The sequence below is a fragment of the Aphelocoma coerulescens genome, chromosome 2 (genome assembly GCF_041296385.1).
Source record: "Aphelocoma coerulescens isolate FSJ_1873_10779 chromosome 2, UR_Acoe_1.0, whole genome shotgun sequence".
Taxonomy (NCBI): domain Eukaryota; kingdom Metazoa; phylum Chordata; class Aves; order Passeriformes; family Corvidae; genus Aphelocoma; species Aphelocoma coerulescens.
In genome coordinates, this window is record NC_091015.1 from 77,933,922 (window position 1) to 77,961,543 (window position 27,622).

Consider the following 27,622-nt stretch of genomic DNA (forward strand, 5'->3'; position numbering starts at 1 on the left):
AAAGGTCAGACTCATGTCTGCGTGCACGTGTGCATGATGAATTCGTTAGTTTCCTGACTTTTTCATTAAAATGCACTTTGCTGTTAAACAAGGTGAGTCCCTTGTTTTTACCCACTTCACTATCACAAACTCAAGGACTTGAAGTTCAAATTAAATGGAAAATAATTATAATTGAAGCAATTATATAAATGCTGTAGGACCTCCAACACAAGAAAGTCATGGACCTGTTGGAACGAGCCCACAACAGGGCCACAAAGATGCTCAGAGGGCTGGAGAACCCCTCCTATGAAGGCAGGCCAACAGAGGTGGGGTTGTTCAGCCTGGAGAAGACAAAGCTCTGGAGACACCTTGGAACAGCATTCCAGTACCTAAAGAGGGCCTGCAAGCAAACTGAAGAGGGACTTTTTACAGGGGCATGGAATGATAGGACAAGGGTAATGGCTTTAAGATGAAGGAGGGTAGGTTTAGATTAGATTAAATTAGATTAGATATTGGGAAGAAATTCTTTACTGTGAGAGTGGAGAGGCCCTGGAGCAGGTTGCCCAGAGAAACTGTGGATGCTCCATCCCTGGAAGTGTTCAAGGCCAGGTTGGATGGGGCTTTTCTAGTGGAAGGTGTCCCTGCCCGTGGCAGGGAGTTGGAACAAGATGATCTTTAAGGTCCCTTCAAATCCTAACCATTCTGTGATTTCATGAAATACAAGCCCTGTTTCCCGTGTTATATCAGCTTGCAGCATCTCATCCTGATCTCCTTGTGGTATTATTTGCTACTACTATTACTACTATTTCGTGATTACTGTTACACTGTTGCAACTCAAAAACCATGAAGCAGCATGAGCATCTGTCTGTTCCGTTCCCTCAGAAGTAGGTACCAAGTGTGGGGCAGGAGAGCCAAGGGAATGGAGACCTCTTTCCAGTTGGGCATGGAGCTTGGATTGAAGATCTTGGGGGCCAGGCTTTCTCCTAGAGGCACACCACCATTACTGACTTGGCTGGTACCACCACGCCTGCCTTCTTATCACTCATTTACTGTAAGAAAAGTTTCATTGCAGTATGTGTGCATGTGTAAATACATTAAAAAAGATTATTATTAGAAATTTCAATATAAATCCCTAGATCAATATAATCAATATGTAAAAAACAGATCTGTATAAAACAAATATTATGTGTTATAGAAATAATATTTTAAGGCCTTTATAAAATTATTATCAGAAATGAGTGTGAATGTGTACAAAAAGATGTTGCATTTGTTATTATTTTTTAAAAATTTAATATCTATTTATAGATCAATCTAACCAAAATATAATATAAAAATAGATATTATATTGTATTTAAATAATATACTAATGCTTTCATAAAATAAAGAATTTTCAGAAATTAGTGTGTTTGTATATTAAAAAAAATATAAAATCTGCAATTATTTTAAATTTTAATCTACATGTATAGAGCAATCTAATTAATAAATAGCATTTTAAAAAATAGATGTTGCATGCTGTATAAACAACACTTTTAGAGAATGGTATATTTCCAGAAAGGAGGGTCCGGGTGTGCGTGCGGGGGTGCGGGGAGGGAGGCGGGCGGGGGCGGGGGCCGCGGGCGGAGCGGGGCGGGGCGGAGGCGGCAGCGGCCGCCCGGGGCTTTGCCCGCTCGCTCTCCGGCGCTGCCATGGCTCCGTTCCGCTGCGGCCCGGCGTGGTGGCGCGTCCTGGCCCTGGCTGTGCTCGGCCCCGTGCTCTGCGGCCGCCCGGCGCGGGCCGAGCCGGAGCTGGAGCCGGAGCCGGGCGCGGCGGCGGCGGCGGGGGACCCGCACGGGCGGCACCTCTACAGCGCGGAGATGCTGCGGCACGGCGCCGCCGCCGCTCCGCACTTCGTCATGTTCTTCGCCCCGTGGTGGGTACCCGAGCGCGGCCCGGCCCGGCCCGGCCCGCGCCCTCCGCCCGCCTCTTCCCCGTTGACGTGGCGGCGGGAGGCGGCGGGGCCGGGCCGGGCCGGCGGGGGGGCGGCGGGGAAGGGCAGCCCCGGTGGGGGCCGCGGGGGCCGGGAAGGGCTGGGACGGGGAGCGGGAGCCCCGCGCGTGCCTGGCCCGGGCCTCGGCGGCCGCACCGGCCACCCCCGTCACAGAGCCACGGGCTCAGTTAGGTTGGAAAAGACCTCTGAGATCATCAGGTCCAACCCATCGGCGCCCGAAGCCGCCCCCGGCTGGGGCTGCGGGGGGAGTCGCTCCGGCGTGCCGCAAAGAGACCGAGAGCAGCTGCGGCTTGGCCACCGTCACTTACTTACCATGTCCCCCCCAGTCCAAGCTCGCAGATGCTTTCATTGCAGAATTTATGTTCTCTTTGCAATCATGAAATTTAAGGGTAAATTTTTCTGTATTAACTATAGTGCTGTGTCCCTGAGGCCACAGGTGTCCGTAGGAGAGCTGGAGAATTCTCAGGTTTGCAAGAGACCTACCGGGCTTTTGTCCTGGACTGGCACGTTTGGGACGAGAGTGATTGAGACAAATGAGGGAACAGTGCTTTACTGGGTATTCCTAGTCAAGACGACAGTACTTCTCATCTCTGTGTCTTTCTCATGGTTGTTCATATTCTTTTTTCTTTGCTTCTTCCCCTATGCTTTTTTAACTTACTGGTATCCAGTAAACGTTATTGGGAGTTCTATTGTTAGGGTTGTTAGGTTTCTTTTTTCCTTTTTTTTTTTTTTTTCTCCCAAGTTTTCCTTAATCTAGATAAAATAAAGTTAAGGGAACAATGTGCAAAAGTTATGTTTTGATGCAAAGTTATCCGTTGCTACATGGTGCCGTTTAGGTATATGAGAGTCTTTGAAATCCATAGCAGGAAACGATTTCCTTTGAAAACTTTTTTTGTTATTAACATTGACTTATTTATGCCATGTGAAAATGTTAAGTAAAAGCTTGAAAGAGCAGATGCCTTTGTTCTCTGAAGATCACGAAAGTGGAGGACGCCTGACTTGCTGGTGAAGGACTTTTGCCTGAGAGTGCAGTAAGGCCTAAGAAATGCCTGTGCAGAGCAGGAATGCTTCTGTTCTTTTCTGTACTCAGGTGATGATATCTGTGTCTGTCCACACTTTGACTGTTTCACAGGCATCCCTAAAAACAGATAAGCTTTCTTTTATCCTGAGACTGTTTGTAGGAGACCCTGTGCCAAAAGGACTGTTGCAGAATCCAGGATATGCTGCACATCCTCAGTACGGATCAAAGGGAGTGTTGGCCTTGCAGACTTGGATCACACTGTGCCCTTGGGAGAGCTGAGGATCTCTGCCCAACTTAAGTGTGAGGGAGCTGTATAGTTTACCAGATTTGTTGCAGCTTCTCTGGATGTTCTCACCCTTAGTAAATCTCCAGATCTCTGGGTCTTGGCTTCAGGGCCCTTTGTCTGGATGTCTGGTCCCTGACAGGCAGTAACAGGGCCAGGTTTCAGGTCCAAGGGAAGAGCAGAACAAAGGGAACATCCAAGTGCCTGAGAGAGGTGCTTATACACACCAGTAGTTTTATTGTCAGTGGGATCAGGGGGCATCTTAGAGCCTCTTGCCCTGTTCTGAGGTGATGTGCTAATCTCCTAGTGCTTCTCACAGGCTCTTCTCTGTAGTTCCAAGGCAAACAGCAAACAGCCCAATGCTGAGCTGGGATTGTCTTTCAGATTTATGTGGATACTGCTAATGTTGCATCATCAATCCTACCAGTAAGAGTTGGGTTAGAGCCAACACCACCCTTCTCTTCCAGATTCTTGAAACAAATGTTGCTGAGGGCCTTGCATGGAAACAGTGGTGGTATCCCATGAGGTCCTAGATTTGTTTCAAATATGTCAGGATACTCCAAGAAGAGAGCATTCCAAGTCATTTGTCATCAGATGTCATAAGACTTTTGTTCAGAAGGCTCTCCCACTTGGTAGGTACACCTGGGGACAGAAGAGTGAGCAGGTTACTCTCTTGGTGGCACAAAGTATTCTTAAGTTGTTCACCATGCCAGTTGCATTTCTAGAGGGGAGTGAGGTTCCCCTGGTTCCTTAGCTGGAAGGAATCTCAACTGAGTAGTTTCACGATGTTGTTTTGACTCTTACAGATCTTTTCAACATATGTTCTTTCTCGGTAAACCTCCAGCAAGTCCACTGAGCTGCAGCACAATTGATCACCAGAGTTCATTGTTGTTGAATTGAACGCTATTGACTGGATTTTACTTCAGTTGAATTCTTCTGTCCAGAGCAAGACTGGGCCTGTGCTGCTTATACCATTATACGTGTCTGTGTTCTTAACTGGATAAGGATTTGAGCTGTATCTTGCTGTGGAGATGCCCTTACTGGCTGCAGAGCTCAAGCTCTACTGATGGCCCCCAGAAATGTCTGTGTTAGTCTCTTTTGGATCTTCATCTGTGTTTGTAAATGGAGGTTGTGGATGCTTACAACTTTCTAGCCCATGTAGGGATGAAAGAGCATCATGGACATCATGGTGGACACCCAGGTTTCCAGTGTCCCCAGAAGCTCCTCCAGCCCCCCCCAATGTGTTGTAGAGTAGCAGCAGTGAAGGACTGTGTACGTACATGGGGCTGAGGGAAGTGTGTGATGTTGCATGGTCTTGCTCTCTTTGGTTTTGACCTCCTTGGTTTTATATATATTTCCTTGGAAACTTCAGAAAAAGTGTTTTGGGGACTGTCTTTCATTTCCTTCTATATAATACTGATTTTTTTTTCAAACTAGGAATGGCTAACTAGTCAATTACTGATTCAGATAGGAACATTTTTCCTGCTTTATTGTCAGTTTTAGCTTCCATAATCCAAAGAAGGAAGGGAAAGGGTGTGTATAGCAGAGATCACAGTGTTAAGTAGGGACAAGGCAGCTCTGTTGTGCTTAAAAGACAGGAGGTTAATTAATTGAGATTCCCTTACCTAGTTTTCCATGCTCTGTTCTATAACACCAGCCAGTACTCATTTGGTGTTTCACATCCACTAGGGGAAGGGACCAGGGTATCTAAAATCCTCCTCTTAATTCAAGCTCTGTGAAGGAGTTGACTATGGGGGGACTTCAGTCAGAAGTTAAATATTAAGGGAATAATTGATTTTAATAATAACACCTTGTATCCCTTCACCAGGACAATTCAGAATTAGATCACATGGGAGGTTGTATTCACCCACATGAATGTGGGTGACATGTGTGACCCACTATGCCTTACTGTAACAGGACTTTATTAAGATCAGAAAACATTCTTTATCTTAAAGTAAATCTCAAGGTGTTTTGTTTTGCTTTGTTTTTTTTTTTTTCTTAATGATATCAGGATACCTAGAAAGGTGTGAATCCATGCAACTTTTCTACAAGTGTACTCAAAATAATTTGTATGAGTGAAACTGTTTTAAGTCAGAGCAAAGTTCTCCAAAGTCCTAATGGTGATTTAATTGGTTACTTACAACGCAGGTGTTCTAGGTCATGCCAAGCAATAAGTGCTTTTGTACTGTCAGTCTGCGAATGTTTTCTGTTAATCCAACTTTGTATTTTTAGATGTCTTGGAGGGTTGGAAAAAGCAGCTGTTAAAGAGAAATTAAAATCCATTCCTTAAAACTTTTCCTCATACTTTGAGGAATAGAGTATTGCTATAATGACTTGAAAGACTAGGTAACAGTGAGAAGAATAATAGCCATTTTCTGTTTCTGGGGAGGTGCTGTTGTAGCAACTGTGTGAAGCCAGTCTTCTGTGTGTATGCAGATATAAAGGATTGATGGTGTGTTGCTGGGCCAGAGCACAGGATGGGAGGATTTTCACAGAATCATGGAATATTCTGAGTTGGAAGGGACCCAGTCTTGATAAGGGTCATCAAGATTTTGGGAAGCCATATTCAGAAATCAGTTGTGATGTTTCTTGGCTTGTGTGTTACAATTCCTGTGAAGCACAGAAGTTCAAGAGGCATTACAAAGAGGCTAGAAACTATTATCTTCTTACCTACTGCTAAAAAAACAGGGGGGTTGAAATATTAGAATGTAAAGAAAGAAAGCTGGACAACCTTGCAGGATTTTTCTAGAAAGCTGGAAGACTGACAGTGCTTTGATTAACAGCCTCACTAAGTTTGGGGGGTATTAATAGGATTTTTAATGTAAAAGGAGAGTAGCGAGAGGTTCTCAAATCCTGGTGATTTTTACATGAGATGTGTTTGCAGCATGCTACAGTTCTTAATAGCATTTGCTGTTGTTTAGTGTAACAGTGCTTGAGTATGGAAGATTTCTGATTTAACTGATTTAACTTTTGATTTAAAAATTTGTTTAAATTTATCAAAATCACCATTCTGCATGTGACTTTTCCATGGGCTCCTTCCTCTCTAAGTGTGAGCAGCTATTAAACAATATCTTGTTCCTTCTGTCACAGGTGTGGACATTGTCAGCGCCTCCAGCCAACTTGGAATGATTTGGGAGATAAATACAACAACATGGAAAACCCACAGGTCTATGTTGTTAAAGTGGATTGTACTGTAGATGTTCCACTGTGCTCTGAATTTGGCGTGCGAGGATACCCTACGTAAGTACAGAAAGAAGTCTGCTCCTATTTTTCTTTTTTTAGTTTTCCATGGTCCTCTGCCAATTTCTTGAAGCTAACTTCTAAGCTATATTTTTGCTGGGTTTCTTTGTAGCCCTTTGGACCTGCTATCTTAATTTTAAGCCTTTTTACCATGTTGCCAAGTACCATGAGATACATAGTACTCCTATGCTTTTTTTTTTTTTTTTTTTTTTTTTTAAAGAAGCTGTTTCATGTCTTGGAAGGTGGCTGTGTTTAACTAAAGTCCAGAACTTTCCTGTTCTTTTCTCTGGGAGTATCTCTTTCTGAAGCAACAGTACATTGTGCAGCTGTGGTATGCATGACAGAGCTGGTTTCTACTAACAGTACTTTAAAAAATAACTTGCCACAAGTTTGGCAGTACACTGCACCCTTCATATTTGTATTATAGGTGATCTCTTAGATTCTTAGTGAACTTAGTGTTCATAAAGCAATAAATTAATAGTATCACTTAGCCTAGTGGTGGTGATACTGTGTGGACTTTTTTCTAGCTAAATTCGTTTATACTGATCTAGTATTTTAAGGTTATGTTTACGCTGTTATCAAGGATGTGTGTCTTACTAGTCTTACTACCTCAACTTTGGTAGGCAGAACATGGTCTAGAGTATGTATGAGAGATCAGTGCCTTTGGGTTAGATATGTGTTCCCTTTTAAACTGCAGAAAAGGAGCAAAATAATTTATTTTTCACTTGTGTCATCTTTAAATCTTCTTGCAAATATGGATGGGATCCTTTCAACTGCTTTACTCATCTGAGTGGGGATAAGTGGAGATTGTAATCATCCGTAGCCCTTCCACAGCCTGTATTTTTCAGTTTCCTTCCTTTTGCTCACTTTGTCTGGTGCTTTTGCCAACCCCAGCAACAGCCTGAACTTTTCCTTCGCTCCTGGCTGCACCCACTTGGATGCAGATGAGTGTGACTGAGTAGAAGTTTAGAGTTATAAATACCATAGTCCTTGTTGAGATAGGAATTGTCCTTAAGGACAGTGCATGTCTTAGTTCCACTACAAATACCAAGAAAAAATTAATATTACAGTTCTGCTTTCATATCTTCAAGTGAGCACTGGTTGTCATTGCATATTTGCATAGATTGTATTGTGGTGCTGTTCCTCTTAAAATAGAGTGGCAGAGATTTTTGAATAGGAAAAAAATCAATGGATGTGTAATTGCTGGAGGGTTTTTTCCTTCCCTCCTCTTTAAGGTCATTGAATATATAGGAATAGTTACTGCTTGCTTTTATCTATTTGAAAGGTAAAAATAATAAGGCAGTCATCTGCTAGGTATAGAAATACAGCAGTGAAGGGGAATTCATGGTATTATCTCTCTTCCTGTCTGAATCAGTTTTGAAATAGCTTTTTTCTAAAAACCTCCAGCAAGGGAAATTTCACAGCTTCCTCAGTCTCAAGTCCAGGATGTGCTGATCCCTACACTGCTTTTCCAAACACCTGTCAAAGGAAAGGCTGCATCCCCTTTTCATCCCCTCAGAGAAAAAGTGGCTGAGCAGGTCCTTGCACTTCTTAGTACAGTTGTCTCAGGATTGTTTGGTGCTGCAAAATAAATAGTCTCAACTGAACTAGACAAAACTTACTTGTTTGCAGAAAACAAAGGTGCAGGTAGCTTTTTTTAAGGTGTTACCTGAATTTTTTTTGTTACTTTTCAAAAGTATTGCCAGCAAGTTTGCTTTAGATGTTCTTCTTTTTCATTTTTGTTGCTTCCTTATTATTTTGACTTTCTATAATCACAAGGAACATTCAAGAATACCTTGAACAGAAATGACAGTGGGAGCTCCTATCTCTTTTGAATGGACTTGCATTGTGTGTTTTTTCAACACTTTCGTATGTTAATTTTTTCCAACTGTGGAACAAGAGAGAGAAAAACATTTCAAGAAACAAAAGAAGCAGTACAAAATGACAGCTGGGCAAGGGGAACTGAGGGCTAGGTGACAGTTGTAATTGAAACTCTGATTTGCTTTAAAAAATAAGACTAGGTCAGAATTCAGCATTACACCTTTATCAAATATACTTCCAATTTTAACTTAAAATTTATTAGTAGAAGCTTTAGGTAGTTCATGGAAAAGTTTTGATAGCAATTATTAAACATTACAATCACGAAGTCTGAATGCCTACAAGAAGTCACTTAACTTCTTGTCCTATTGACTTGTCTCAGTGTGTTTTTAATCAGTTTAATACCACATGAAAAGCCCTACACTATGAGAGCAGTCAGGAAACAAAAGGTGAGAAAGAAATTCCTGGGAAAATAAGCATTAGATATTTTTCCTTTGGTGATGGAGAGAGGTGAACAAAACAAAATTGATGCTCTTTGACAAACTGAATTAGGATTCATAGAACTGAATGCTGCAATTTTTAATTTGCTCTTTCTTATTGATCAAAGTAATATTACACCATGCTGGTTTTTAACTTGGTATTTCTTTTTTTCTCTTTTTAAAATCTCCTTAAAGCTTACATGGGAATGAAAAAGGGTCCTAAGCTCCGGCCATGACACTTCAATTGAAAGGGATGCCTGATGCTGATGTTAACAGTCAAGAGATCTCTTACTGCAGCCTGAGCTGCATTGCCATGGATTAGCAAAGCACATTATCTTCCTGAGAATGTTTCCTGTGTGAAAATTTTTGCCTCATTCTTCTCTACATTTTGACCCTTTAGGCTAAAGTTGCTTAAACCAGGACAAGAACCTCTGAAATACCAAGGCCCTAGGGACTTCCAGGCACTGGAAAACTGGATGTTGGAGAAACTAAATGAGGAACCATCTGTAAGTGAAAAGGAAATAAGAAAATGAAATACTCTTTTCTGCAGGCTTACTTATCTATCATTTCTTTAAGTTAGGTTTCAATTTCCAGGAGGAGATCTGCTCCTGAGGATAAAAGTCAGGTTGCAGTATCAATCTGAAACAGCTTACATGTAAGTCAGAGTAGTAATTAAAACTGTCATCCTGTGACCTGCTCTCTGCTTCCTACATTTAAAACTGCAGTATGTAATGCAGTTTTAATGCTTATACTTTTGACATTTTAAGACACAGTCCTTGCTGTCATTTCACTTGACACCTGTAGGTCATAATGTTTCTAGAATAAGAAAAGCAATTTAGCTCTAATACGTTATAAATTGCATTTGTGTTGGGCTTAATTACCTCTTAAAACATGGATGCCATCTTTAACTCAGTTACTTTCTGATAATGTTGTGGCCTAAAGAAGTTTTAAAATGATCAGGTAAGTAAGATAAGCTAATACCATCACTAAGGAAATCCTTAAGTTTAGGGGCAGCATTCACATACGGAAGCCAAGCCTTGCCTAAAATTAAATTTGTGATTACTGTTTCTAATCAAGAGAAGGCTTTAGTGGTTGCTGAACCACAGTTAGAATGTGATTAAACAAACGTGGTGTTTTTAATAACTAAAATGAAATGCTAAACTATTTTAAGAAAGGCACTTTGAGGTTCCTAAAAAATTCTTTTTAGCTCTAGGGTTAGAGTGTAGAAAGTATTCACTTGCTTTTGCTGAAATGCTCATGAGTTTCTTGCAAGTTATAGATTTGAAGTGTTTGCTCTATTTCCATTGTTTTCATGGAGCCATTAGTTAGACAGCATTTCTTCTGGCATTAGGGGAGCAGAAAATAGCTTTTGCACTATTTTTAAATAGCCCAGAGACCACTGAAACGGGTGTGATGGCAGTTGTGGCTGATGTGTGATGCTCTGGAGGAACTGTTATATAGTTTAAGCGTGTTAATATATGGTGATGCAATGAATGCTACAGCAATTACTGTGCTCAGTGACCGTACTACAGTGCAGTGAATGACTGGTATTCCACAGACTCTGCTAGCTCTCTTTTATGTGGCAATCCTTTTCACCTTTTGCTATCAAGTAGTTGTTTTTTAGGACACATTAGGTACCTAAATCAGGCTAAATAAGGACATTGCTGTAGGAATTTAAAATTTCAGAGTCTATGGCACTATCACAGAATGGTGTGATGCAGGAAACAACTGTTGTGTATTTGCTGTAGAAGAGAAATAAAAGTTAATTTTTCTCGTGAATAGGACCCAGGATCTGATGTGGAACCACCAAAAGCCCCTGAACCTAAGCAGGGAATGTATGAACTCTCAGCAGACAATTTCAAGATGCACATAGCAGAAGGTAACTGTTTTTTCCAAAGAAGAGAAACTTGTTTACAGAGACATTAGTAGTGGGAAGTCTGCACCAGAAATGTTAATTTTCAGGGTACCTCCTTCCCACTTTTATTTTCCAGTAATACCTAGTGAAAGAGGATGAAACTTCAAACTATGTAAAAATGCTCTGGTTAAATTACATCTTGCAGACTACGAGAAAGCTTAAGCAGAGCACTCAGAAGGCAGTAAAATTATGGCTGCTAACCCCAGGGAAGAGGCTAGTGGGGCTTGTTCGACTGAACTGTCTCTTTTCATGAGTTTCTTGCTCAGTCACAGCCTTGATGCTTTGTGTTTTTGCAAGTCCCGTTTCCTCCTTCCCTAGGTGCTGGCTTGTTCTTCCTCCCAGGCTGTTATTCTGGATAAGTATAATCCACCCTCTTCCTCCTTCCAGCCCCCATCCCACTCCAGTCTGGCCCTTTATTTGATATTGTTTAGCTTCCTTCCTTCAGAATTTAATGTGGGCAAAACACTTTGTCTCTTTGGCTATTTTAAAAAATATTTTGTCTGGAAGATTTAAAATTAATGCCAGGAGGGATACCTAATATGGGAAATTTTACCCCTCACATAACAGTTTTTAGACAATGAGCAAAATCTTAGAATACAAACTTTGGGCTGGCATGACAACAGAGGATCCTACTTTCTCCATCTGTTATCCAAAAAGGAAAGGCTGGATTAAATTAAATATTTTCCCATTTGATATCACTAGGAAGGTAGAACTAGAACTTTTTAAAGTAACCATTAGCTGATTAGAAATATTTTCATGTGTAAAACAGCATTTTGTGCAGCTAACTTAAAATTTCCCAGCATGTCTGGCTTAACGTGGAATTCAATCAAAATTCTTAATAAATTTTCCTCGAAGCCATCAGGGAGATGCTAAGCATCTGTCAACTTAACTACCTTCTCAGACTGTAAAGTTCAGTGCATTGCAGATATTTTAATATTTTTATTATGTATCCATTGGCCTTCATGAAGGAGACATTCTCCTGGCCATTTGTGATGGTTAAGCAGGTTTATGATCATCTGTAAATCTCTTGTCCTCTCTTGACTCCAATTACAAGAAGTTCAGTGCTTGAATTTAACATGAAGTTTAACAGTTACACCAGCAAGGTTGACTTCTGTTCTTAAATAGCCTCCTTCTACCTTTTTGCTGCTCTGGGAAAAAAATAAATGATATTGTTTTCTATTGAGGAGAGTATGTCAATGTACATGGTAAAGAATTGCTGATTTTGACTAGATATTCTTATTAACTTGTGGGAAATTTAATTTTGCTATCTACTTGACCAACACAGAGCATCTCAATCAGTTTGAAAATCTTCCACATGCAGACCAGTTAAGTTAGAGTACACTATTATTGCAGTTTGTTTCCTAGTTATTTTGTGCTGCCTTGCCTCTGACCTTCCGCTGTGGACAAGCCCTCAAACTAGAAATGAATTCAAATAATACCAGCCCCAAAACAGTCTTCAAAGGATTATGAGTAATTCGTTTAAAAAGAGCTTTTCTCCAGTTGCTCGTGTTTCCTGCAAATAATTTTGATTTTTTTTCCTTGTTTTAATTAAGTTCATTTTTATTTCATTTAAAAGAGCCTTGCCTTGATGTGTGCAAAAATGTACAGCAATTTGAATTAATTACTCTTAGTTGAAAGAAATTGCATATTCTGGTACTTTGCAATCAATAATACACTTTTAAACTAAACATTAGTAGGAGATAGCACAGAGACTCTCTTCTGCATAAAATACCACAAACATCTACTAAGAGTAGTCAACATGAAAATTCAAAGAGCAGGGCAGAAAAAGGAGAATGGAAAACTGAACAACAATTTTTAGGTAATTCATGGACTTAAGCATTTCTTAGGAAACACCATTGCATCAAGTTGAACTTTAATACTTTAATTTATGCTGTTATCAACATATTCCTTGGTAGTTCTTTCTACTCTGTAACAGGGCAGCTGATTGACACGGTTGAGTTTAACACTAAGGTAAATGGCTGGGTTAAAAATATCAATTTTAATACCTCACTTGTTGGCTTGAGATTGTGAAGCTGTTTGGATTTTCAGGAAATTTGGCAATGCTGTGGGACTGCATACAGTATTGAAAACCTAATTGCTGAAGTATTTTGTCCTGGCCTTTGATTCACAGTGTTTCCTATCTTTAACTCAGGAAATACCATGATAAATTTGCAGCCTGAGATTAGTACCTCGGCTTTAATTGCAGCCAAGTTCATTCCAAAGGAACTAAATATTTTTTTTCTTTTTTTATTTAAAAGGTAATCACTTCATCAAGTTTTTTGCCCCTTGGTGTGGTCACTGCAAGGCTTTGGCCCCAACCTGGGAACAGCTGGCTCAAGCCTTTGAGCATTCAGAAACTGTCAAGATTGGTAAGGTAGGTGAAGCACTCTTAGTCTGAAAATGTGGTTTGTATCAACATATGTTTCAGCCAAGAATCATGCCTTTTGTGCTATGATTTGCAACTAACAATTGTTTTGGTTGTCACCTCTTAAATCCTTTTATAGTCATACTTTGTATTTTAATTTTGAGATGGTCATTTTTTTTTCTCACACATCCGCGGTTAACAGGACTCCCCCATTTTAAGCAAAGCCTCGTTGCAAACCCAGCTGCCTCTTTGCACTTCAGAGAGTTGGGAATAAGTCTAATACTTCAGATGCAGGGAGTAATATTTTGAGACTTGTTTTTTATTATGTATCTGCTTTGTCAGAACTTGATAGACTTCAGTATTTATTTTGAGTGGGAAAGCGACTTTTAATTTGTTCTTTGCAGCATTGCATTCCTTAGCAAGATTTAGCCCTACTGGGTATTTATGAGGAATTATTTCTTTTTTGTTTTCCTCTTTTTCCCCATAAAACTTTTTAAAAGGTTTCAGGGGGTCTTACATCTTAAAAATTGATATCTTGTCCTGCTTTACTATTTTCCTTAGGGTTGATAACCAGGTTCTGTGGTGTATTTACCATGGGAGCTTGTTACTTGTACGTGGAGTGACTTCTGTGCAGAGGTATGGAGGTGGTCTGGCAATTGCAGTTACTGGCTTTATTTGCTGACCCATACCTAAGTCCAGGTGGCTCATGATGGGAATCCCTCTGTATCTGCCAACAGTGGAAATCGGACCGGGCTCAACTTCCACATCCCTAAACTTTTACAGTGGTTCCAGTGATCTGAAATACTGCATGGGACTCTCCCTGTGCTGTCTCCCCTGCCTCTGCCCTCACAGCACTTTCAGCTGTAGTAGGAGGGATGAGCTTGACTTCTTCATTTTTTTTTTTTAATGCTTTTGAAAATGTGTTAATTCAGGTATGCTGCACGTGCACAGCGCAGGTCAGCACAGTTGAACTTTATAGGAGACATACATATACATACATATATATATATATATATATATATATATAAGTACAGTTGAACTTCAGAGAAGATGCACATATATATATTTTCAGACCTGGTGGATATAGATTCCCTCTGAGAATAAAATGTCAGAAGCTATTTCTCCTTTGAAGCTTTCTGTACTTTTTGATACCCTTGTTTGCTGTCTTATGAAAACATTGCTTAAGTATCTTTCTGAAGTTACCATTCTCTGGTACCCAGAGAATAATAAATTTCCAAAATTTCTGTTTTAATCAGTTGGCTGTGGTGTTTGCAGATCATATTACTGAGAGTTGCTATTTAATACCACCACTAAGAGTGGTCTTGATGCCTAGACAATTTTGTGTAACTATATAGCTTGTGAAACATCTCTTGAAGCATGTCTTGGCTAAGATTTTAAGTCTGTAAGTAAACAGGAAACACAACTGTTCCTAAGAAGGTTGAACTATGACTTTCATCTAATCTGGGGGAATAGTGTCTTAACACTGTTTAATCTTTAGGATTGATCTTCAGCGAAAAGCTTATGAACTAGTAACTTTACAGACTGGTTTGTGACATACTAGAATTGAATGTTGCTATGCACTTGGAGCTTCCCTTGGAATACAGTTAACTTGCTAGCTGTTGACATGTCTTCTGAAATCTTTAAAGAGTAGTCTTAAAAAATGCGTGAGCCAGTATGTCTTCACTTTAAAGCTCTCTCACATTAGTGTTTTGTGTCTCATTGTCCATTGAGCACTGATTTTATTAGCTGAGAATACCAAGTGCTTTTTAATTGAAGTATTTAATTATGTTCTCCATTGTTCTTTGTAACTGCTACTCCTTCCTTCTAGCCATACCTCCCTCCCCGATCCCTCCTTAAAAAGAAAAAAATAAATCAAATACACGCAGAGCCTCCCAATTATACAACCAAACCACTGTTTGGAAGGCAGACATAATCATTCTCAAGACAGTACTTGGTACTGAGTTTTGCCAAGCCTTGTATTGCTTGTTCCTGTATTTTTCTGAGCTTTTAAACAAGGAAGGCTGTGATGCTTGTTGTAGGTTTATTTTAGGCATTGAATAGTTTGGGGTTTTATTCCCAAAATGTAGGTCGACTGTACCCAGCATTATGAAGTCTGCTCTGAAACCCAAGTTCGTGGTTATCCCACACTCCTCTGGTTTAGGAACGGTGAAAAGGTGAGTCTGACACTTCAGCAAAAGATTGCAACATTTTTCTCTGAATAATATTTGGACTATGCTTACATTCTGGAAAAAAAAAATCAAGTGGACATATACAAAACTCTGCTTGTGAGAGAAAAGATATTGGAGCTTCATTTGGGTACTAGAAGAGGTAGACTTTGTCCACAGATACAAGTTAATGATTTTTGCTGTATTTTGCAAACAACTGGTATAATGTTCATAAACCTGTAAGCAGTATCTCCAGTTAGGTTGCTGTGTGAGAGAATTCTGGGTTTACTTTATCATATGTTCCTATGGAACACAAAAACATAACTGAAATAGAAATAATAATAAGGTATATAATTTTCACAATGTGTATCAGAAGGTTCTCGTCTCTAAGTGGTGCCCATCTGCTGAGTGATATCTAGAGATGCAAATTTTCCTTCTTATATAAACCTGAACATTTCACATGACACTGCGAGTGAGAATCTTGTGGGCCCAGTTGACATTTTTCCTTGCAGCAATTCAGAGAACTAAAATATTCTGAAATTATGGGGAGATAAAATATTTATAAATACCACATACATGAACAGCAGTAAATAAACATCTTATAAATTGTAGTGTTATTTATACTATGTTTCACAATTTCAAGATTAGTTAAATAAATTCAATGGGTATTAAAAACAGGCCTGCAAGAGAACCCAGGACTACACTTTTAGCTCTTACCTGCTAAGTTCTGGGCAGGGAGGAAGGAAGAGGGGGTTTTCTCCCATTCATCTTGCATTCCTTTTTGAACATTTACAGTATCAGCAATGTTAACTTTTGCTACTCAGTACAGTTTAGTGGCCACTGCTTGTGGCAATTTTCTGGCATTCTAAAGAGAAACTGGCCCTAAGTACATATCAATGCATGCGAGGTTTGGTATAAGCATCCCTATAAGATCAGACACTCTAGGGAATTGAAATGAAGCAGCCCCTGCATTTTTGAATCCCAGCCAGATTCACATAAGTATGCAGTCTTGTGACCTCTCAAGGGACACATCAGAAGCACAACTGGAAGCTGAAGGAGTGCTCAAATCAAGCATGGTGCTATGTCCAAGGCGAGAGGTTTCCCGTTAATTAAACTTCTATTTAAACTTTGTAATAGTTGAAGTTGGACTTCCTTGGAGTCACTTGAATCGAGAGTGCAGTGAAAGAAAAAGAGTGACTGCTGTTGTATTTGGTAAAGCTGAACCTTGGCCATTAATCTGAACAATATATTTCAGATGACATCAAACTCTCTTTCTCCACTGGCAGTGTGGCATTCCTTGGTGGAATACCGCCACCACAGTCCCATCTTCCTCCATGGGCTGATACAACATATTTGAAAAAAGCACAAAACAATCTCAACAATTTTCCAGTAATCTGGCCCAGAAATTCCTGAAAATCTTGCTGGCAGCTATGATACTGATGAGTAAGGAGAAGGAGGTGAACTGCTTCAGTCATCCAGCCTTGCCTGTAATACCTTCATCCCCTTTGTCATAACTGAAGTCTGGCATCACACCACTGCTGTTGGTGACACGCAGCAGATACCCTGGGAGGAACCAGTGGGTGCTGACCCTGCCCTGTTGACATGGATACAAACGAACAGGTACAGGCTTCTTGCTCCTTAGTGACTGACACCCAGTGCCAGGAAAGGGGCAATAGTTACAGGTAACATTATCAGTTACAAAAGAAGAGAAATGTGTAGAAAGAGTTCCAGTGATAAAGGAAAGTTGAAGAGATGTCTGTTCTTCCTTCCAATGTATGGAAGATTGTATGTTGTTTCTTAAAGAGGCTTCCTCATCTGCAAGAGGAGATATATTTTGCAGCCCACACACACCACATGGGACCACATCTCAAGAATTCTGTCTACAATGGATATATAATGCCTCAAAGATATGATCTCTCTTCTGAACAGAAGAATTAGTGCTAGTTTTCACAGACAGCCCTGAGGGCAATCATGCAAGAGCCAGTTTGGAGAGGGCCGACAGTGGATTTGAGGCTAGAAGCTGCTCACAACTGCTCCAATTTCTTGTTCTGACAATCTCATGATTGTCTTGTTCTCTAGATTTGTGAAAGTACCTGAAATATGGGGGAGCATCCAAGGCAAACTGTGACCTCAAAGATCTGGCTGGCTGACAGCTTTATGTACAGGTCAAAAAATAGGATAGGATTAGACTTTTGTGAGAGTAGTGCCATTGGAAATGTCTGCCCCACTGCAGGCTGCTGTAGTCTCTTGCTCCGAAGTGAACTTAGGTGCCCAGAGTACACTGCCTTACTTATTTGGGTTTTCCAAGGATTTGTGGCAAGTGTGTAGGCCAGAGGAATGACTGTGTAGTCCAGTGACATGCAAGTTAAGGTTTTCAGCCTTGTCAAAGCATTGTGTAGAGCTCACAGGTAACAGAGACCACACCCAACCACACTGGGTATTTTATTTTTCCTTGTAGTAGCTATAGGTTCAAAAAATAAAACTTTGAAAAAGCTGACTAGGGTGAGACAAGAAGGTGAAAGTGGAAAAATTTCAAAAATTTGCTTCTATGTTTCTAAAATACCTTTTATTTCAAGGAAATTTTAGATAGTTCCCTTTGCTTACTGAAGAATCTATGGCAAAAGCTGAAGACGTGGAGTGAATGGAATGTCATAGATAAGTTTAAGAACTAGATAATCATATTTATTATTACTATGCTTACACTTGGCAATCTTATGTTTTGCTGGTAATTATTTATTTGCTACATTAACTGCACATAGAAGGTTGCACAAACTATTTGATAATTGTAGGGTGACCAGTACAAAGGGAAGAGGGACTTCGATTCCTTAAAAGAATATGTGGATTCCCAACTACAGAGCTATGGGAAAGAGCCACCAGCAGACAAACCTGCTGAGGCCTCACAGCCACCACCTGCAGAGCCCACCCATGCTGAGGTAAGTGCTCCTGTGCTCTGCAGCAGTGTAAAGTGTTCAGACTGTTTTAGCAGTCTGTCTGAGTCTTACATGTGTTTTTCTCTCTCTGATAGCTTGACAGTTTCTGGATGTAAACGGTACCAAATACTTTCCTGGTTATTTTTTTAGTCATTAATGGAGATACTTTTATTAACCTGATGAATTGGAGAAGGAAAAAAAATCTGATTCCTATTTTATGGTTGCTATAAATTGTTTAGATACAGGCATAAATGTGGTCTTTCTGGCCCATGGAACTGCTGGCACCTGGGTTTGTATGATAGCATATTTCATCACTACAGAGATGAACATTTTTTGCAAGATTATCACTTGAACCCAGGAGGCTGGTGCACACTGCTAAGCCCCTAAAAAAATCCAGGACGTAATTACAAATCTATCTGCAGAAACAATGAACAAAGATTCTGAAGACCAGTACCAGTATGGTAGGGTAATGTGCCCTGTGACAAGAAAACTCCTTGGGGTTTGGAGACTGATTTTAATCTTGGTTGTAGGAGCTACAGGCTTTAAAGTGTTACCAAGGAATTGGTGTGAATAACCTTTGTGCAGTTGTAGTTCATGTAATATAGTTTTCTGGCTTTTCTAATCCCTTTGGCTTTTCATCTGCCATCTTTCTTGGAGATGAATGAAAAATTGGTGGGGCTGAGAAGTTAGGGATGGATTTCAAGCACAATTTTTCATGAAATGTGCAGAACATACTTTCTGCCTGTAAAATAAGGGACAGGGATTTACACTCCCTTGTGATATAGAATGAACTTAAGTAATTAGGCATCAAGATTATGAATACAAATACAGTTTGTATGCAGCTTCTTACAGGAGAATATTACTTTTCCCAGCTGACTTTTCCAGCAGCATTACCCATCTTGCATAAAGTGGCTTACCAAACATTACAGACCACATAGATTTGCAATTTCATACTCTTCAATTTTTATTTTTTTAATTGACCTCATATTTGGAAGATCCCAATGAGCTGGTGTTAGTACAATGCCAAAAGTAATTAGTTGTCTTTCTATTTTTATAGAAATAACACAAACCACATGTGACACAAATTCCCACTTCTGCCTTGCATTCAACAGCACACACACAAGCAGGAAAGGATTGTTGGGGGATTTTTTTGCGAAATAATAGTAGACATAGGGTAGGATTCAACTTGTCCTTGCAACTTTTATCTTCAGACCCCTTGACTCTGTTTTCATGAATTTTGAAACAAGGGGCCAGCCCCCATAGCCAGCAAACACTGACACTGTTTGCCATGAGTTGACCACAGCTGGTACCACAGGCAGCAAAAGCAATGAGGTCCCACTGCAAATCTGTGTCCCAGTGTTGAGCCCCTACTTGGATTCCCTCATGTCTTACATAGCCCAAGTACTTGCCAGCCCTTTTACAAAAGCTGTACTTTTATGTCCATGAGACTTCTCTACTGCCAGACATGGCTAAAATCATTCAAAAAATGATCCAGGTGGATTAAGGCAGCATGACCAGCACATGCTCAGATTGTGATTGCATTAGATGTCTTTTTTTGAGACACAAAGCTAAAACTGAGATATCTGATATTAAATTTATTTTTGTGGTTACATAGTTCACATTGCTATTCAGATAGTAATCTACAGATCCTTAAAATTTGTTTTACTGTGCAAATCATGGGGAAGTTACTTACCAAGTTTTCAAATTTTGTATCTTAGATTGTATATTATGTTTGGAACATCAGTTTTAGATATCCATTTAGGAAATTCAGAAGCATAGAAGCATACTGCTTACTTTTTCCTTCACTTAATTATTTCTGATTATTTAATAATTAGAAAGTATAACATTATAATTTCAAATTTTAAATAATTTTTTAGTGGTAATAACAGTTCAACTTAGTCCTCATCTCATGAGATTCTCATGGGATGCTGCTGGATCTCACAGATAGGATCAGTGTTGGATGTTAGGCTGAGAAGTAACTATTTACAGAAATGTTTAAAGGTAGTGGATGATCTGGATTTTCAAATTTACTTTTGGCTTCATAAAACTTACAGGGATTAAAATAGAATTTATAATACTATCAGTTGTGATCTTGTTTTGCTTTCATTTGATTTTGAAGCTTTTAGAGGCATGAGAGTTATTTGTTTTTAATCCCTCCCACCCTTAAGGGTCTCACACAAAAAATGAAATTTCAGTTCCATGCTCTCATGTGAGACTATAAGCAACGTGCTATCCTCCCATCATTCCCTTGCTGCTGATATTATCAGGAGTAGAAACACTTCCTGGCACCCATGCAAGTGTGGTGTTGTGATGTCCTCTTGACAGGCAAATCTGTGTTCCTGGTGACAGTTTTTCTTCTGTGCATGCAAGGCAGGGATAGAAAGAACAGAGAGAACAGCTCTGTTGAGACATCACTTGTGTGCCTTGAATACCTCATTAAAATCTCAGATGGCCATTACCTGCTTGAAGCCAACTCCTCTAAGGGCTGTTCCTTGAAACACAGTGTATTAAATTGGGGTGATTTTTTACAATTACTGAAAATCTGGATACAGGCAAATCCTTTGAAAACAGGAAAGCTTTGTTTCTCCAGTTATGGATGAGATTCAGTGTAAAATATGCTTTTCTCTGCATCTCTCTAGGGAAGGAAAGTAGCTGAGAAGTAAAAGTCAGGTCTGCTGCTGCTACTCTTGTTTATATTACCAATAATATTATCTTTTCCATTTTCAGTTTCCCTTTTAGGAAGGTAAAAGCTCAGTAGGCTGCTGTTATATATACAAAAAGGTTTGACATTTTTTTCTCTGTCGTTTTTTTGTTTTCTTTTTTTCTGGAGCAGGCTGCAGTGCTCTCTCTCTCTGAAAAAGACTTTGATGCAACCATTGCCAGGGGGATCACCTTTATTAAATTCTATGCTCCATGGTAAGAAGTTTGCAGCTGCTGCTGTTCAGGATTATTGCTGGTCTAAGCTGTGAGCGCATTAGTTGCTGTAGGTCTTTGAGCTGTAGTACTGTATTTGTTGCCTCGATCTAAACTGTGAATTAGCTGAAGAATGTGTGTGTTGGCAAGAGTTGCAGCACAAAAAAAAGCTCAGTCTGATTTAGATCTCTTGAGCTGCCTCTTTGTGGAAAGGCTGATGTAGAAGCTTTACCGTGTCAGCCTCCAGGTAATGCTAGGGTAACAAGGAGGGTGAAGCTTTCTTTGCAGGCTCAGCATGCTCCTATCCCTGCATTCGGGTAAGGTGAGGGGAGCACATCATCATATCACAGTGCTGAGAAAAAAGAGCATGCTAGCCTCAGGGCCCTCTCCTGCCACAACCAGCCTCGCTTGAAAGATTCGTTCAAGCCACCAGAGTTTTGATACAGACTGTTGAGCTATGGATAATTAATTGCCTGTTACTCTTCAAATAACTGTCAAAAAACTAATTTGCACAAATGACAATTTTAGGATGTTCTTAGGGTGACCCAAGGTAGAAGTGTCCAATGTAGATGGTGTAGGTGTAGACACCCAATGGAAGGCACTGGGGGGAGAAATGAAAATAATGTCTGGCATCTGCCATTACTGCTGTATCCAACAGAGCCTGGGACCTCAGCTGGGTTAAGACCTCAGTATTTCAAACTTGTAGAACAAGTATTTCCCCATTTTTCTTACTATTCCCTTTCTGAGAGAAAAATAAAATTTCACAGTTCTCTCTCTGGTTTATAGAATTAATCTTATTTGTGCCTCCACTGAATTTAATGAAACTTGCATGCCATCTTGCTCATCCATTGCTGGTCTCTTAGCCAACAGAAGGAAGCCTAGTGTAAGGGGACAGATTAAAATTAAGCTGTATTTCACTGTGTGAAAGATAACACATCTCTGATTTAAACACTAGCATTCCATTAACACAATATATAAAATATAAAAAGATCTTTTGTTTGGGGTACAAAAGACCCCATTACAAAGCAACACAAGCGAATGCAACCCATATTAGATGTGCTCAGGCGTAACAAAATATTGCAGTTTAATTTTGACAGTAGGCATAAATGTGTTTCTTACTGCAGGCAAGAATTACCTGGGAGCATTTCATTTCATGTAAGCTCAGTGCTGCAGGCATTTCCAGTGTTGTCACCCTTTGCTGCTTGAGAAGCACTTCTATGCTCTCATCCATCTGAAAGATCTGCTTTTGGATGTGAGCAAGTATCTGCCACTACTGGGTTAAGAAATACCCTACCCATAGCTCACAGACCCCTCATTGTTTGCTGCTCTTTCCTCACTGCCTTTATCCCCTCTGTAGTACTCTGGGAGGGACTTAGATTGAGTCTGTGCCTATGCTGCTTCTGCCCCACCAGCAAAACTGACTGGGAAACTTAGTTCACACCTGTGCTCAGAGCAGCTTCCAGTGTGATTTCTGAACCCAGGGCTTGTTGGCATATCTATTAGTTCGTCATCTGGAGCAACTTTTTCTGGGAAAGTTTAAGATCAAGAAATGCTCCCTTTTTGATTGGTTTTCATTAACAATACCATGTCCTCATCTCATGAGATTCTCATGGGATGCTGCTGGATCTCACAGATAGGATCAGTGTTGGATGTTAGGCTGAGAAACAGCAGTTTCAGGATGTAGCATTCTTAAACCAATGTGTGCTGCCTGGCTGCAATGCTCTGAAAGCCACCATTTAGGAAAATGCTTCCTATATTTATGTAGCTTGTATCCTAGTTTTAGCTCTGAAAGTCAGGCTTGTGACTGCCTGTTAGTGCTCTGCATATAAATGACCATATTCTCTTCCAAGTGGATTAACTTATGTAGGGCTCAGCAAACACTATTATGTTGCCATCTAGTTCTGTCTTTCAGTTAGTTTTGGATAAATATTAATGTTAACTTGCATTGTAAGTACAAAATCATCCTGCTCTAGTAGCTTTTGTGCATGGTCAGAAATGCTTTTATACTGTCACTGTGTATTAACAAGGTGGTTTAAATATACATTGGCTTGCATTAAGAAAACTTTTGCTGAGACATCTTTCATTATTTTTGTAAATGCCCTGATCCAGCCTCAAGGCAATTATGGGTCTGTTTTAATAACCTAATTAAGGTGCAGCTGGCTTAGAACAGAATGAGCAGTGCAGCTTTAAATTCTAAAGTGCTTTGGGAATTCTTCTTGAAGGCAGTAAGAAGTTCACTTTAGGAACTTGGCTAAGCCAAGTTCAAAATATAAACAAAATAAATGCTTTACTATGCATTGGTCAAGGAGGCCATTAGGAACTGGAAGAAATTTAATGGGGATATTAAAATCTCATTTAACTAACTAAACTTGGGCTATGTAACTTTACCATAACTGGCATATGCTACCTGAAAACTTAATTCATACTACAGATATTCTGTGTCTTCCTAAAAGCATTTCTGTTTCCAAGAGATCATCTTTTTTTCCAGTTAAATATTTTCTGTGCTTGTCTTTATTTGGCTTCATATTCCTCTGTGGGGTAAAATGTTAATGCACCGACATCTAGAGTACCATTCTAGGCAAGACTAACAAAGGCCAGAAAGTACTTCAGTGCTTAACTTAAATAAAATCACTTGTTTTCTTAGCTCATTTACTGACATAATAGTTCAAGGGAGTTGGAGGGCCAAATCACTAGGGGATAGGAAAGGCAGCTAGTTAAACTTACAGCAATTGCAGCAAGACAGCAGAGAGAAAGTGGAAAGTGTATCTGCTAAACAAATCTCCCTCTTTTGTTTCTAGGTGTGGTCACTGTAAGAACTTGGCTCCAACCTGGGAGAACCTTGCCAAAGAGCAATTTCCAGGTTTGACTGATGTCAAAATAGCAGAAGTAGACTGCACTGTGGAACGTAACGTCTGCAACAGATTTTCTGTAAGTGTGAAAGTTCTGAAATGAAGGGGACAGTATTGTGTACCAAATGTTGGAGGCTCCAGCATGCAGCCCAACTGGCTGCTGCACTCCAGGTGCCTGGTGGCAGTACAGCTGTGTTAGCCAAAAAGAGGCACCTGCTGACACCGTTTCTTTCCTGAACTGTTTGTTCAGACTTGGTCATTCTCATTACTGGACAAAGCTGAAGAAGTCCCTACGTTAGGAAACCTCTCTCTCTGAAAGCACCAGGCAGTCTTGTGGTATCCAATGCTAAATTCAGTTCCTAGAAAGAAAAGTCTTTCAGAGCTGGTAGGCAGACAACTGAAGACAGAGCTGGAGCTGCCATTCTGAGAGCCTAGATGAACATGTATTACCCCATTCTCTTAAAAATCTTCAGATACTGCAGGCTGCCAATGAAAGTTCTGCTGTGGGTTTGGTTTTTTAAATTAAAATAGCTTATTGTTCTAGAGGGGTTTGATGGCTTTTCAGAATCAGGTAAATATGAGTGATGGATACAAGTTTGAGCATTAATAGCAAGTTTCTTTTGCGTGTGTCTTTTGAAGGTACGTGGTTATCCTACACTTCTGCTTTTCCGAGGTGGAAAGAAAGTCAGTGAACACAACGGAACGAGAGACCTTGAATCACTGCATAGCTTTGTCTTGCGTCAGGCAAGGGATGAATTGTAATAAAAGTCTGGATGCTCTGTCCCTGGCTGTCTTTGTACAGTAGCTGAGGGATTTCTATCTTTGCCAATTTTCAAATAGTGTATTTGGGGGGTGGGGCTTTTTTTGTTTCTTTGTTTCTAGGAAATTGAATGTACTTAACTTTGGTATCTTCCCCTTGTGTGTGTGTTAGAGACATGGCTCTCTGTGTGTGAAGGAAAGCTAACAAGTAGTTACTGTGCAAATCAAGAGTATTTTCAGCATTGGTAGTTGCACTGCATTTCTGCCTTCCCGCAATGAAGTGTAAATGGTTTCCTTTGAGACCAAAATATGTTAAGAAAACCAACTGAAGGGCAGCAGTAGAATATTTTTGTCTTCAGGTTAGATCTGGTTAAAAAGTAATCCTTACAAACTACTTACCGTTACTAGAAAGGCAAAAGCTACAGCTGTGTTGAGTCACTTTTGCCTCTAGAACTGTACTTAAACCCTATTTGTCTTAATATAGCTGCTGAAAGGTTGAAAACACACACACCTTTGGAAGATACCAGGCCACCATGAGCTGGTTGTTTCCTGTTAATCCTCTCAGCATGGGAGGTCTAGCCATAATGAAAGTGATGGCACTGTAACATGTGCCTGAACGTTACTGATGCCATAGTGTATATGTGTCAGGTGGATTTCCATAGGCTGCTGCCATCCAGCTCCAGAGGCACAACTATGCTCTACTTCTCTAGAGCCAGAGTGAAAAAATAGGTGCTGTTATAACTGCTCTGTTAATGGTAAATGATCAGTTAGACTCCAGAGCTGACCACGTGTTTCCTACCCCCGCCTGAATCCAGACATTGTGCTGACCTGCTCCTTAGTCAGAGTACCTAGAGAACAAGTAGTACAATGTTTAATATTTTTTTTTCCATTCAGCTCTTCTACAGTAGTGACAAATAGTTCCCCCTTCTTCTTGAGCCTTAACGTTTTTCCAAGCTGTAAGCATTGATAAGTTTGAATGCTAGGACCACACCCTTTGTGGTCTCTTGGATTATAATATGAATCTATTCTTTGGTGCATAAGATGTTCCATGTTAGACTTAATTGAAAGCCAAAGAATTTACATTGCAGAGACTGTCACGATACAAAGGCAACAGCAAACCAAGGACTGAATTCTGCTGTCTCATGTGCACAGAAACTCATGGAATGAGGATTTCTACAGGCTAATTTGACTAATCTGTCAAGATGCTGGGTTTTGTCCATCATATGGAGTAAGTTGGATTGCTTTTCTTTTTTATTAAAAAAAAAAGGCAAAACATCAATGAACTTTTAAACCAGTGAATTTCTCCTGGTTCTTCACTTCACTGTCTGTCCAGAACTTTTGATTCTGTTTGATCAGAAAATGTGAGAAGGTGAAAAAGCCACAGTGAAAGAGAAATGTTGTACTGGCAGGTGTATTGGATCAACGTGTGTACTTCTGCCTTTCAGGAAGCCTTTATTACATTTTTAACAACTTTCTAGTGAAGCACAATCTCATGAGTTTCTTGTATAAAATCAAAGTGGTACAATTGTTTACACTGAGATTTTTTTCTAAATAAAAACTTTTTAAAAAAGCAGTCTTTCTATAAATGATACAGCACAATGAATATACAGTGACAAGTGCAATAAATTATAGCTTGTATTTACAAGAAGCCTTTTAAATGCAAGTAGAGGTAAGTGCATTTAATACAAGTTTAATATTGATCAAAACAATTTGTTATTAGCTTCTGCTAGACAAACCATGGCTCTACACCGCATATCCTTTATACCAGTTTGTTAGTTGCATGAGTTGAAAGGGAAAGATTGCAAATGTTGTTGACATTCTGTCTTCCTGTAAACAAACTGTCCAGCTAGAGAATGAATGGCCCCTAAGCTTTTACGTCTAAATTACAGCTGTAGAAGTGTCCTGACTTCCTTCCTGGGCAAGTGGTAGTAGATGAGGCAGCTCCATGTGGGGAGTGGAAGGAAGTTGCATAAGACAAGTGTATAAATTTGTATTGCTCAGTCAGACAGTGAACTGGGAAGACCAGCCAGGGTCTGAGTTCTTGGTGTTTCTAACACATGGTGCAGCCAAGCCATCTTACGCTTGCAAGATCAGAGTTAAACGGTGCTTGGAGCATAAGAGAACTGAAACATCTGCTTTGGCACAATTTTAGATGCTTACTGTCCTGACAGTCTCCTCCTGACATCTAACAGTCTAGGTGCAGTAACTGGTCCTTCTGGCCAAAAGGATCTTGCATGAGATGGACACTCCATGTCTGAAGTGCTAACACCCTGTCCTTTAGCTTCTCTGCCTCTCCCTCTCATCTTCCCTCCCCACCCCCAAAAAGAGACCTCACTTGTTTTGGGTGTTGAGTGCCCATCTGGTAAAACTGCAGCACATGTCCAAGCACCTGCTACAGGCCAAGCTGCTTTGTGAGATTAAGACCATCCCAGCCAAATAAAGTGTGTGGGCATTTTGCTGCTGCTGAGCTGAGCAGCCACCATGGTGTAGAGTCAGTCTGCAAGAAGTCTTAGCAGTTTGCTTGCACCCCAGGGGGTGGTCCCCACACCCCTTCCTCCCACAAGGCACATACATGGTGTTCTGAAGGGTGATTCATCACATGGTTTTTTACCCAAGGTCATGAAAGCAGGGAGGGCTGTATCCAAGGTCATGGCAGCATCACAGAGTCCATGTGAAGACTGTTTGTCAGTGACATCCACAAGCTCTTACTACCATATTCCTGTATTTCTTCAAGATTACATTAGAATTATCATCAAAGTAAAGAACAGATATGGCATTTAGTTTGGTAGGTGCGCAGCATGGTTTGGGAACGTAATCAGGATTCATAAGATGAACCTGTTGCCAAGAAAGAAAACACAACTGAGCCACTGGTATATTGTTTACAAATTCACCTGGTGCTTTGGCACTGAGCTGCCTGGA

The 27,622-nt window shown here is 40.2% G+C and overlaps 2 protein-coding genes across 2 annotated transcripts in view; one reads left to right on the forward strand and one right to left on the reverse strand.

Moving 5' to 3' along the window:
- Positions 1 to 1,616: 1,616 nt before the first annotated feature.
- TXNDC5 (thioredoxin domain containing 5) lies at positions 1,617 to 26,185 on the forward strand. The gene is made up of 10 exons (XM_069008145.1): positions 1,617 to 1,888; positions 6,361 to 6,510; positions 9,208 to 9,313; positions 10,590 to 10,686; positions 12,981 to 13,096; positions 15,175 to 15,261; positions 18,042 to 18,185; positions 21,016 to 21,098; positions 23,894 to 24,023; positions 24,584 to 26,185. Exons 1-10 carry the CDS (start codon positions 1,665 to 1,667, stop codon positions 24,704 to 24,706), a joined length of 1,260 nt encoding a protein of 419 aa, XP_068864246.1. The 5' UTR covers positions 1,617 to 1,664; the 3' UTR covers positions 24,707 to 26,185.
- BMP6 (bone morphogenetic protein 6) overlaps positions 26,133 to 27,622 on the reverse strand; it is an 88,058-nt gene continuing 86,568 nt past the window's right edge. Inside the window, exon 7 of the mRNA XM_069008147.1 lies at positions 26,133 to 27,538. Within this exon, the coding sequence (XP_068864248.1) occupies positions 27,389 to 27,538 (150 nt within the window). The 3' untranslated portion in view covers positions 26,133 to 27,388. The remainder of the gene's footprint in view (positions 27,539 to 27,622) is intronic.

Excerpts from the sequence above, each read along its gene's own strand:
- TXNDC5 (XM_069008145.1), top strand. The coding sequence starts at position 1,665 with ATGGCTCCGTTCCGCTGCGGCCCGGCGTGGTGGCGCGTCCTGGCCCTG. Across the intron at positions 9,314-10,589 it reads AACTAAATGAGGAACCATCT|GACCCAGGATCTGATGTGGA; the intron begins GTAAGTGAAAAG and ends TCTCGTGAATAG. Across the intron at positions 15,262-18,041 it reads GGTTTAGGAACGGTGAAAAG|GGTGACCAGTACAAAGGGAA; the intron begins GTGAGTCTGACA and ends TGATAATTGTAG.